Genomic DNA, 12,814 nt, shown 5'->3' on the forward strand with positions numbered 1-12,814 from the left:
GTGTTTTGATGCTTCAATTTGTTGTACGAGGCCCGATTTCTGTAGAGAAAACAAAGAAAATATGTTACTTTGGTATGCACCTAATACTAGACTGGAGAAGCTATCTAATATTTGAGCTGCATACATCTTGTAATAAACCACAACTCCAGCTAAAACATATTATTTTGTTGGGATAGAGCATAGTAAGATTAGAGACGCTGTTATACTGTGATCTGTGTCTCTATTATGAGAGACGTTAATATTTACTGTACGGACAGGTTGCGATGGCAAATTTCTTTAACAAGGACACAGACAAAAACAAGAAGACAATATAGCAGAATAGGTTGGTATACGTTGGAGTTCATGGCAACCTTTAATTTTTGCCTGTCTCCAGTTGTCTTTTTTTTATTAGAATCCATTGGCTAAAACACATAAGTGTTAATGTATAAGAATGATGTTGAGAACACGGAAGACAAATATCACAGCTATGATATATTCTGTTGATTATGTGCTTAAATACTATGTGTGTAAATCTTATTCAAAGCAGGTCTCTAGACAATCGGTGAAATGCACAAATAAAATGTGTGAATTGTTTTATTTGCAAAAAGTTTTATTTCTGGTAAACCATACTTATCATCAAGAACTCCTGCCTTAGAGTATAATTAAGCGGGTGCCCTTTGCTACTAACCCACATAATCCAGCCCAGGATTTGTGCGTTAACAAGTGTGATCAGCAAACCTGAAAATATCCAACAAAGAATAACATTTTCCAGAAGAGAAAGGGCTAAAGGAATGTCCTAGAGAAGAGAGCGACAGAGAATGCCATTGATGGTGTGGGGTGAGTTTAGTCCCAGGCTGACCAGAAACAGTCTGGCAGAGAATGCAATCGACATTGTTGAGTATGTTTGGTGCTAGGGGTATGTATTCAGAAGTGACCTGGAACAGTGTAGTAGAAACTACAACTGGGTTTAGTCTGGGGTCACTTTGGCTCCAAGGTTATGGATCCAGGAGTGACATGGAAACCTAGAATAGGGAGTGCCATTGGATGTGTGGGGTAAATTTGGCCCCAGAATTGTGTATCCAGGAATAACATAGAAGACTGTGGCAGAAAGTACTATTGATGGTGTGGGGTAAGTTTGATCCTAGGGATTTGTATCTACAAGTGACCTGAAAGAGCAAGGCAGACAGTATCACTGAAGGACTGGTGAGATTTGCCCCAGGGCTGGGGATTCAGAAGTGATCTATAAGACAGCAGCAAAGAGTGCCATTGAGTGTCAGGGAAGGTTGGCCCCAAGGGTTGTGGGTCTAGGCGAGATCCGTTGCAGAGAGTGTCATTAGGCGTGTGGTAGGTGGCCACCGGTGGTCCTAAGGAAAAGGCTGAGCTTAAAAACAGACAGATGCCAGAGACCGACAAGGTAAGTGAGGAAGGCTTCGTCCTGAAGTTGGAAAATTAATGACTAAAGGTTTGTGCAAAAGCAGTCAAGGAGATTACCCAGGGTGAGGGTCTTGCACACAAACAGAGTCCATTATAAGGTGACTGTTTTCTCCATGTAGAAGTGTTTGTGTTATCAATCTGTCCGGCAGCTTGCAGCATCCCCAGCCTCTCTTTATCCGTGCAGAGATGTGCCTTTCTCAGCATCCCCTGCACTTACTCTGAGGTTGTGCACAGCTGAAGGGGATTTCAGAGTATGTGATACAGCCAATGAGCAGATCAGTTTCTGGGTTCAATATTTTTCTGCTGTTGGCTTTTTTTTAAACCTTTCTTAAGGGCTTCACTGAAGCTCTCTGTTTCGCTCGCCCCTGATGGGGAGCGACCGGGATGCGGCAAAGTAGTCCTATTCCCACTGGGGCTACTGGCCCATCACCCCTTACGGGGTGCTCTGGTGAAAACCAGGAGAGACTGTCCTAACAGTTTAGACAGTTTTCCTGTCTAAATAAATAGCATTATCTTCTGATTTACCTATGAAACATACATAATACTTATATATTTGTATATAGATACATATACATATATACTGATCCCCACTGTCTACAGAGCCAGTCCTTACTACATTCACATTGACTTACCTGAATTTCTACTTTAAACTGTTCCCATGCTGGAACTTGCTCTAATTTCTTCAACAGTCCCGGTTGCTTTGGAGGTATATTTCCTAATGGTGGTAACAAGACCTGAAAGGACAAACATAACATTATCTGGTCAACTAATGATCAAAATACATTTACATATGTGCTTTGTGCCAAATTTTTAGTGTATAACCTTAGCACATCTCTGTGACACTTTCACATATTCCCACATTTTATCTGTTTAAAAGTGCAGAACAGAAAAACACATGTTGATTTTGACAAAAATCCAGTGAGCTCCCAATTTCCTGCGATGCATTAATATCCTTAAAGCCCTGATTGAGTTCTCCTGCTTCCCTTGTAATGGATAATGTTTCATTTCTCTCAAGCAGAACTTAGGGGAGGCTGCCAGAACGTAGGTTTCCTTTGTAACATAAGCTGCACTACGATAAGTTAGGAGTTCACTACATCTCTGGAGGAATTTACACTACAGAAATATAGGGGTGCACTATATCACTGATGGTATTTTCATGGTTCACTGTACTTGCCTGTATTTGCAGTGCCAAACCTGTGGGAATATCCACATACTGCAGAGATGTCATTTTTAGAATCCGTGTAATGTGTTTTATACATCGGCTTCCATATTGCCACAAAAACAGTATTACTGGATAACCTTCCATGAACTAAACAACTAAAAATGTCCATTGAATGACGAGTTCAGATATAAAAAAAATTACATATAAAAACTAGATATAAAATTAGAAAACAAAAATCATATAGAGTTTGCAAGGGGAGCTGACCTTATTGAACACAACAAATAATAATACCAGAAAATCAAGATCCAAACAGGAAGAAAAATCTAACCAGAGTTTAATACATTCACATTGTACAAAAATGTTTACTCTTGCTTGGGATTCACTGGGGACATCAATAAAACTCAGTCAGAGCTCCTAATAATAACCTTCTCTCTGCAATGGTTCGTTTTTTATTGTTCCTAAGCATAATTGCCCTTTGCTGAAAATATTATGAACAAATAGCAAAATAAAAAGCCCGTGCAGCCAGATACAGCAGCTGCTAGTTCTGTTACAGTGCAGAGAGGCCCGTAGCCATATGAAATTAGGAGCAGGGCCTACATGACAGGGTGGAGACCTAGCCTAGAGGTGTAAAGGTTAATAACATTTATTAAGGGTTGGGAGGGTCTGTGCTTGTGTAGAGCATGAGGTAGTTGGGGTTAGGCATAGGATGTGTTTTAGGGGGAAAACAGAAGTGAGAGGCCCTCTTTTTAGAAGAAAAATTTCCCACCCACCCACTTCTTTTTGTTATCTGTATAATTGGATAGTATGGTAAGTTTGGCGGTTGGGGTCTTGGAAGGCAAGGATCCAGTACATGGTAAAGTGATGGATTTTGGCAAGGGGGATCCCTTTGGTGGGGTCCACCCCTTTACGGTGAAAGGATAACTATGGCTCCTGAGGCGGTGCTGGGCAGCTGGGGGCCAAGGTGGAGATGTTGGAAGAGTTCAATTCAATATGTTATAATATGTCAATTTATGATTGCATATCAAAGTGTAAAATGTAATTTTTTGTTCTGTAATTTATTTGTTATAGATATAATCATGTGGTATTTACTTGTATGGTTAATTCATATATCGTGGTTAATAAACGGCTGCTTGCCAGCCATTTTTAAGTCCAAATTGGTGTTTGTGTATTTTAATGTTGGGGGAAATGGTTGGTAAGCAGGTGGGGGGGTGGGGGTGAGGTGGAGGACTCTGCCAGTAGTGCTAAAGGAGGGGATAGAAGGTCCGAGCTACCCTGGTCACGTACATGACTGTGATCCTGACAGCAGATACAGCAGATAAATATTTTCCCCAATCGTGTGATCACTATGACAAATAGCCATATTGATGATCTCCCTGTCAGGACACCGTGTGTGTGAAAGTCACATATTCTCCTCTATTTTATGTGTAGCTTATGTTTTATGTTTTGTTTCCTCCTGCCACTGTGGCTTCTCCCTTATCCAATAAACATAGCTAACACGGTAAACTGGTGTCTTCCCCAAATTACCTTGGCCTATGTTAATGGCATATGACTACGGTAGGGATATTAGATTATGCACACATCTGAGGGACAGTTGTTAACATGACTATGGGCTCTGCGGAATAAATAAATACATAAAATAATTACTTGGGTATATTTACAAATGAGCCACAACCGGCTAGCTGAACTGTCATTGTGTTATGTACAGAACAGTTAGCTTGCTGTGGTTGTTAAAGTGAAATATATACTTTAAAATAAATATAATACTACCAATAAATAAATAAATATCATAGCATATATCAATATTTGGTTTAAAAAGTGAATTATGAGCTGACAAAGTATAAAATGTTTTTTTTATTGTACAGTTGTACAGTTTGTCGGCATATAATAATAAAAAAAATCTAAGTGGCATAAATACTATTTATAAAATATGTATTAGACCAAAATTTGTTTGTCTTTAAAATGCAAGCGTGTAAAATGATCTAGATAGGAAAAGTAGTCAGGTATAGTCCTAATCAATGTGTAAGTAACTGCTGAATTTGTCTTGGTCATAAAGAGCTCCGGCAATAGAAGATATGGCTACTTACTGGCAGAGTATTGGACTATGTTAGTGCACGCTTAAATACTTTGATATGATATTAGGACCGTTTCCAACAGATATCAGCTTGACTATCTGTACTACCAACACCCAGTGCATTATTTAGTATATTGCAGTAGCACATAGAAGACAGACTCTGTAAAAAAAACAATTGACAGTAAACTATCAATCCAGAAAAAATTACTAACCTGTCCAATAATAAAAATGAATCCATTTGAAGCTGGAATATCTCCAGTGATGACTTTTGCATCATTAAGTGTTAGATTCTGAAAAATAAAAAAAAAGATTGCACTACAAACTTAAGCCATAAATCCAAATAAAGCAACTTTAGTATACAGATGTTTTGTTAAATATCCACAGTCAAAAACATTTGTTAAACTTTTGCATAGAATACAGCAACCATTTTTAAACCGGGTTTTGTTGAACCCTAGGGTTCCTTCAAAGGTTTCAAGGGGTTCTTTGAGCTGTGGCCACCTGCCAAAGTTCTTTGGCATGATGTCACTTGGCAGAGCCATGCGTGACGCTAACAATCTTTTTAGGTATCTATAAAGGTAGCATTCTGACCACCACCACGCAGAGCATTCTTCACATTGGCCATCGATATAATTAACGTTCCTCAATGACACATGAAAAAATGTATTTTTAATGGGGGTTTCTTGAGACCTTAATATTATTTTAGGGGTTCCTTGGGGGAAAGAAAATTGAGAGAGAATAGATTAGGAAATCATAAATGCATTGACAACTTGTTTTTTTTACTGTTTGATAGAGTAATATTTTCCATCTTCTCCTCTTCTAGTGACAGTTTGGATTTTTTTTTAACTTTCTGTCCCAGTGATGGTCACTAGTATAAATAGAAATGCTTTTTTTCTCAAGAGGGTCATCTAGCCAGAGGTTCCATATTCAATCCAAAAAAGATACACTTTATTCTGATTCCACTGCACACTGTGACCTTATCAGGGTACATCAGAAGCTGCAACAAGACAAGAGCTCACACCATTTCCAGACTGGAAGAATTTCAGCATCATCTAGCCCAGATGTCGCCCAAAATTGTTTCCACCATTACAACGATCACCCCGCTCTGCGAATTCCGATTCTCATCCCATTGTTTTATTTTATTTGTTTATTTCTCAGATGATCTTTTAGGTAAGTATGACCTTACTGTGTATTTTCTTTACCTGTTATATTTATTGGCATCAAATAGTTTGACTTAGATAACTATCATTTCTTGTTTGGTCTTAGATTCCAATGAAATAAAGCTATAATGAATGAAAATGCAAACAAATATTTTGCATTTCTTTAGTAATACCAAAGATAATGCAACTAATGATAATAGTAACAATAGTAATACTTCACCTAACCGTGAGCTGATCAATGAATCAGAGCCGCCACAGTCCTTGCCAGGCACCATTAGGAAGATCATTATTTTACAAATATATTTGTCTTTTTAAAAAAATTCATATTAATGGTCCATGGAATTTAAATTATGAATTTAGTGGTCCATGAGTGGTCCATTAGTGGTCCAAAAAATGGCTGATCTAGCCCTTTGCTCCCAAGATTTATTTAAATTCTCCTTACTGCCTCTTTCAATTCATTGGATTTTAGTTCATTCACTCATAGTGTCCCAGCATCACATGTGGTTGATGCAATAAGACCTAAGTAATGATGTCACCAGGCCAATATTGTGTATGTCATTAAAAGAGGAAAGTTTTATTTAACAGTTTCATTAGCATGTTGATAAAAGAAGGAACCGGGGAAGGTAAAATATAGGCAGAACAAACAAACTTTAAGCTACCATTTTAAGACAACAAAGCTTTCGTAATAGGAGCAATAATGAAGTGCATACACAACACACGACACACAACCACAATGTAGATTTTAGGTTTGCATCGGTCAGCTGAACTCCGATTGGTTGCTACAGGTTATTTTACTTGGTCTTTTTTTTGTTTTCAAGTATAAAAAATATTTAAATATGAAAAAAAATATTACCCCTTCAATAACTCTTATCTCCCATTTTGTCCTGGGTTCCAAGGTGGCAAGCTCCTGGTTTGCATGATGTTTTAGCTGATCCAACATGTAAGGCTCCTGGAGAAAGTGTGCTCTGTAATAGCCACATACATTGTATTATTTAGATATATAAAATATTGAGGAAGATAGAATGGCTAAGCATAACATTTGTCAGGTCATGTGATGCACCTAAATATTTACATATAATATATATAACAGAATATAAAATAGAATACAAATACATTGGAGTAGACTTTCCCAGTGTTAAACGTTGGATTGTTTCCTGCAAACTGTTGCTTTCTATATCTTATCAGTTATCCACATTTGACAATTTAACTTATGCAGAGACAGCAGGCCTTTATAATGATAACAGTTACAACTATAAAAAATACTGTTTATAAGAAATGTGGGAAACTTTAGAACTTCTGTTAGGTTTGTAATCCTGTCTTGGCTTCTATCCCAGTGACAAAGGTAGTGCTGTTTTCAGAAGGACAAAAGTAAGGAAAAATATCTCTAATCATGGTCACTGACATAATACAAAATAAATAATAATTTCTTTTTTCTTCTTCCCTCACATTATAAAAAAGTTTTGGCAAAATTTAGGCTTTAAGGGTTAGGTTAAAGTTTATCTAAACTCAAAAAATGTGATACACTGCAGCTTACCAATCCTTAGAGGTGTATGATGAGTTTGTTTTAATAAACATATAAATGTCCCTTCCTGTGTACACTCACTTTATTATTGTATCCATAGATGGCACCATTAATGAAACCTAGGTGAGACAAGAATGTCTGCCTTTGTTAATCTTCATTACATGGTGGGAATGGGTGGTGGGGTAGTCGAGGTGGGTGATGGGCTTAGTAATTTACAAAGGAAGAATAATATAGTTTAGTGTTTTTTTCAGGTTTCAGGAAGTGCAAGTACTCTACAGCTCCAGTAGGATCAATGGGTATTTTCTTTACTTGCTGAAAATATTTTTAGTTTAAAAAATGGAAAACCCATGTTGCCACTATATCTAGGAAGTGTAAATTGCTGCATAATACATTTTTGGTTTTGGTTTAAGATACAAACATGCAGGTGGTTTTGTATTGCAAACTTCTCTCTTGTAGTGCTGTCCAGGTAATTATGGAAGGATTGGAAAGGTCACAATTTCTGTGTAGATGTGGAAAGTAGAATTCTGTACCTGATTAGAAAAGGCATCACGTACGAATCTGTCCAAAATGTCCTGTCCTCCTGGGTAAGAGCCATTATTGCTGTGTCAGATGGGATTAATGCGGTTACATTTTGTCCAAACTGAATCCTGAACTTGGAATTCTGTTGTTAATAATAAAAAACAATATAGAAGCTATGATTACATGCAAATATTTTATGCTCTCACTAAACATAGCAATTCTAAAAAGATTTGCGAATAAAATATGGAAATATGTAAAAATGACATAAACAAGACTGCTTGACAATGCTAACCATAACCACTCTTACAAACTGCTTTGTGTATCAAAATGAATTTGTTATTATGAGCACCTAAAAGCAGTGCAAGTTTGAAACATAAACAGCAGCAGTTTCTTGTAATTCACTAGTTCTAACTTTCTAAATATCTACTTTGGCCAGATACGTTGGATGTCTGGTGATCTTTGGGAAGCAAGCAAAAGCTGAAACTTCCAAATAAACTAATATTCATTTAATGTGTGGCTATGTTACCAGACACAGATAGGGAGAACAGAAGCATTGATTGCTACTATATCCATCACAATGCGGGGCCCATTTCTTAATCTGACTCTGAAAGGTTGTCTTTGTTATCTCTATAGCACAAATGGAAAAAAAAATCTGGAAGATGAAAAAGCTTTCTTGCTCAAACCTTAGTGATATTTTTTATGGGGGAAGTGTGGGTAGGAAATGCCTTGAGGAGTAATTCCTCTCTCCCCCTGTATAACACATCACCTTGTAACCACAAATCTACTGGCTTGAATCTAATTGGTGGCAGTAGTTTTGACATTCTTCTACATCAGGCTTTTTGTGATATAACGGCAAGTCAGGACCCTTGGTGTAGATGTGTTTGGGAGCCTCTTACATTAAAGAGAAGGTTACCAAATTGCTGATAAAGATCAGTTGAGTACACATTTGAAATAATTTTCTGGTGTCGGGAAACAATTTTTTTGGAGTCAATACAAAAAAAATCCTAAATTGGTGGCCAGTGGAAACAATGCCTCCCTGAAGTTGTGGCTAGAATAACACCTATAATGACACATAAAGCATCATTGGAGTTATGAAGCCAAACAGGAGATCAATAAGCCACAGGTTCCAGGAACTCCTTGCAACTCCTAAAGGAACATTGGGGTTCCACAGATTGAGAACGGTAGGTGTAAACCATACCTAAAGGAAATCTAAAGTCCTGAGCTAGAAGGCTGTATATCCTGTATGTATCTAAGGCTATGTACACAAGCTGGATGAGTGTCGCCTGAGATGATAGACTGTAAACGTCTTGGGTGAAAAGAACAGCTGTCCCCAAACATCACGCACCGATTCCACCTGGCCGATCAATGAAAGACTAGGTAGGGCAACTACTGTACGCCGTGCCCTCACTTCTTTCGGGAATGGGCACGCATGCCTACTCTTATTTTGCAAAAAATTCTTTGGTGGTCTGTGGCTCTGGCCACTCTGCCCCTCCTGGGTGCGACGCACCAGCCAGAGCCGCGGACCATGTCTCCCGTATAGAATTGCAGGCTTAGGGAATTGGGCGGGTTGTCTCCCTGAACACAAGCCACCCACTCTCCTATCGCAGACTCAGACTTGTGATGGAAGAGTGGCGGGTTCTGGTATCATGACATCACTCTGGGGGAAGTTTCTTCCCCTTTGAGTGACACATAGGTAGGGGTGTAGTGGGGTGAGCACTTTACATAACAATGATGCGCATGTGTGCTCGCCATGGATAGTACAGTTCTTTTTTTTACGACTATACCCCTGCTACTTGCTCACAGAACTAACTCACAGAACAGTGTTTTGTGTACAGCCCTTGTTTGTGCTTCTGTCACTGGAAACAGTCAGAAAGTGCCAAACATCTACCATGTGTGCATAGCTTAAGACTTCATTTTCAGTTATGGGTTAAGAGTTGTAACGGGGCCTTGAAATACATATTGTAATGAGGCCCAGAAGATGTCAAAACTTGTCAGAAACTTATTTTTGGCACAGAAAAATGGTGTGAGAAATAACTGTTTCGCATAAACATTGGTAAAACCCATAGAAACGAACACTACGATGTAAAGAAAAAGTAAAGTCATACCGTCAACCACTGACTGAAGATGGAAACTTCTGGAATTCTGAGCAGCTCCTAAAAGCAGAGAAAAATATTAGGACTATGCTATTTTAATCAGCTAAATGAAAATAATATTAATTAATATTAAAATAAAATGTAAATATACATATGAAAAACTAGACCCAGGAAGACAGCAATCTGATCCAGCTGTGTTCAGCCAGACTGTAATAATTTCAGGCTCCTTCAACTTAAAACCAAATGGCAACCCAAACCAAATGGTAATTGGACAGTTTTTTTAAACCTTTCCTTATTAATATTTCCTGCTAATTAGCCAACACTTGCATCTTCCTCTCTCAATCCCTCTTTACACTTCCCGTCCCGGTAGTTCCCAACCCTTGTTTCTTTTTTCATATGAACTTTTGAGATCAGAGCTAACCTTAGGGCTTTAAAGAGTAACATTCTGCAGATTCCTTGCTCTGATAGCTCTTGAATTGTGCCCGCATGGACCACTGCTCTTTCAAGGCACAACTAAAGCTAAAAACTTTGTGGAAATGGTAAACCTCTAAGTTTTTATTTTTTGTTACTACTGTGTCACATTGGAGGGCATTCACTTCTGGTCTTGTAGACACAACAAAAAGTTAAAGGAAATCGTATGGTGCAGTGAGCAGAGCAACAATGTCAAACAATCATTATCTTTATAATGAGATGGGGGGAAAGAATCGATGAAACCCTGGTAAAAACTACTAATCACTGTCCATAAAACGGTGTCCATCTGAAGCTGGAATTTTAAATGAACCTGCAATTTGGATAATAGGTATGATTTTACTACTTAAAGCTTCTGCTTTTCCATCAGCAAGATTGAGATGAGATGGTAATACTACAAACTTTATTACTGTTTCCCATGCAGGAGTTCAGAAATTTGCTCTAAGAGTCTAAAAATAAAATGAAATTAAAAATTTTTTGAAGTAGAGTTTTGGAGAAATTATTTTATACAAACCATTAATATGTCACCATAACAATTTAGGCCATCCCCTGCAAACCCCTCAGGGCACGTACATGTCCTCTCGCCTCCAGAGGTCGGCTTACACGTCGCCTGGGGAAACAAAGGAATATATTCAGTATATATATGATCATTAGGATATATATATATTTTACTATACATATAACAAGTTCTTTAGGATTTAATTGGAACTTGATATATTAGGAGCTCTGTAAATACCACACTTTCCTATAGTAGGTAAGATTCAACTGAAAAACATGTGAAAATGGGCCTAGAACTCTCTGCAGGGCAAAGATATGTAAATGTGAAATACTAATTTTCTGCATCTTATATTTGTATCATATAAACAGTTCAACTGTTTTGTAGCCCTAAACACAATTAGTAAAAAGCAATTAAGTAACACTTTTGATTTTTGCTTTTAGAAATATAATAATTTATAAATAGTAAGCATTATGCAAAAAAAAAAGGTTGATACATGAACCTGTATGGTTATTCCTCCTACCAATGCCTGTCCAGAGCTAAAATAATCATATTATATGTAGAGGTGGAAATGTAACAAAATAAAATGACAATTTTCACCGTTGACATTACCAACCATTTCGTGACAGCCGCCATTGTTTTCTAAACATCTGTTAATTGGGTCACAGGTGTACCCATCACCAGCATATCCTTTCTTGCAAATGCAGTCATTCTGGAAAACAAAAAATGGAGGAATTATTTATTTTGATAGACACTGAAGTACTAGAGTACTGAAATGGATATAATTAAATATCTTCCTGGACAGTATTTAACAGATTTATAATTATAAACTAATAATGTAAAGCTATTAACATACATTCACTTGTTTAAAAGTCCAGTAAGGCTGAATGTACCAAACATTTATGGATGTATTTTTATTAAGAAACCTATTGGAGTTCTGATTATTATTTAATTGAAAAATATTCCAGCATGATCCTTCTCTCAAGGGGCCATTAATTTAAAGCAGGACTCCAGTCAAATTTAGGAAGCTAAAAATTAATTAACACATAAAAAGATAAAGTAACACATCTAAAGCTTTTTCTGCAATATGCACCATTAATCAAGTAATTTCACCTTTAGTACTTTATATGCCCCAAAAAGTTCTCAGTCTGATGGTTAGCATATTATACCTCACATCAATTGACCCTGAATCACCCCTTACCTGCTCCAGCCTGTGACTGGACAGTAAAAGGTGAAGCAGCACACTGATAAGCTAATTTCTCTGTTTTCACCTTCCATCAGCATGTTCCTTGTCAGAAGATTGTGTCCTTTTGCTAATTGTTTCTCACACTCCAGTCCTGCTGCACAGGCACTGCAGGAGACTGAAATCAAGTCCAACTTAAAAGGCATGCAAAACAAAGACCACAGTGCTCAACTCAGAAATTTTTTTAAGCTGGGTGGGAAGAAATTTTAGGCGGGTGGCAGCGCCTGTATTATGACCCAACTGTTCTGTAACCACCCAAAAACAGCCGAGTGGTTACCGAAATGTGCCGGGTGGTGCGCCCAGCTAAAAGGGGCTGGGGAGAACATTGGACCAAGTGGTCCTTTGAGTTTGCTAATTTTTTTCCCTATATTTTTACCATTTTTCCTGAAAAAGATCTAAGTTTGTCCCAAATATATTTAATTCACTGTTACTTTACCCAATACCTCTGGAAGTTTGCTTTATGAATCAACTACTCTTTTCAGCAAATTAATACTTTCCCCTAAATTGCATTGTTTTTAGAATTATTTTTAGAATAAATTGCATTGCACCAATAAGCTTTCATTGCTGCACATGATGCTTTTTACAGACCCAGATGGAACAAGAGCATACAAGAGTATAGCTGAGAGCAGAATGTTGTAAGATATTATATATAAAACATATAATTATCAAT

The 12,814-nt window shown here is 37.5% G+C and overlaps 1 protein-coding gene across 1 annotated transcript in view; it reads right to left on the reverse strand.

The window, feature by feature from the left end:
- Window positions 1-12,814, reverse strand: part of STAB1 (stabilin 1) — a gene marked incomplete in the record, with an annotated part of 106,666 nt that overhangs the window by 47,481 nt on the left and 46,371 nt on the right. Inside the window, 8 exon segments of the mRNA XM_072421052.1 lie at window positions 1-39; window positions 2,046-2,147; window positions 4,859-4,936; window positions 6,657-6,768; window positions 7,856-7,986; window positions 9,950-9,997; window positions 10,920-11,015; window positions 11,518-11,613. Of these exon segments, the coding sequence (XP_072277153.1) occupies window positions 1-39; window positions 2,046-2,147; window positions 4,859-4,936; window positions 6,657-6,768; window positions 7,856-7,986; window positions 9,950-9,997; window positions 10,920-11,015; window positions 11,518-11,613 (702 nt within the window).

This window comes from Pyxicephalus adspersus, chromosome 8, assembly GCF_032062135.1.
Source record: "Pyxicephalus adspersus chromosome 8, UCB_Pads_2.0, whole genome shotgun sequence".
Taxonomy (NCBI): domain Eukaryota; kingdom Metazoa; phylum Chordata; class Amphibia; order Anura; family Pyxicephalidae; genus Pyxicephalus; species Pyxicephalus adspersus.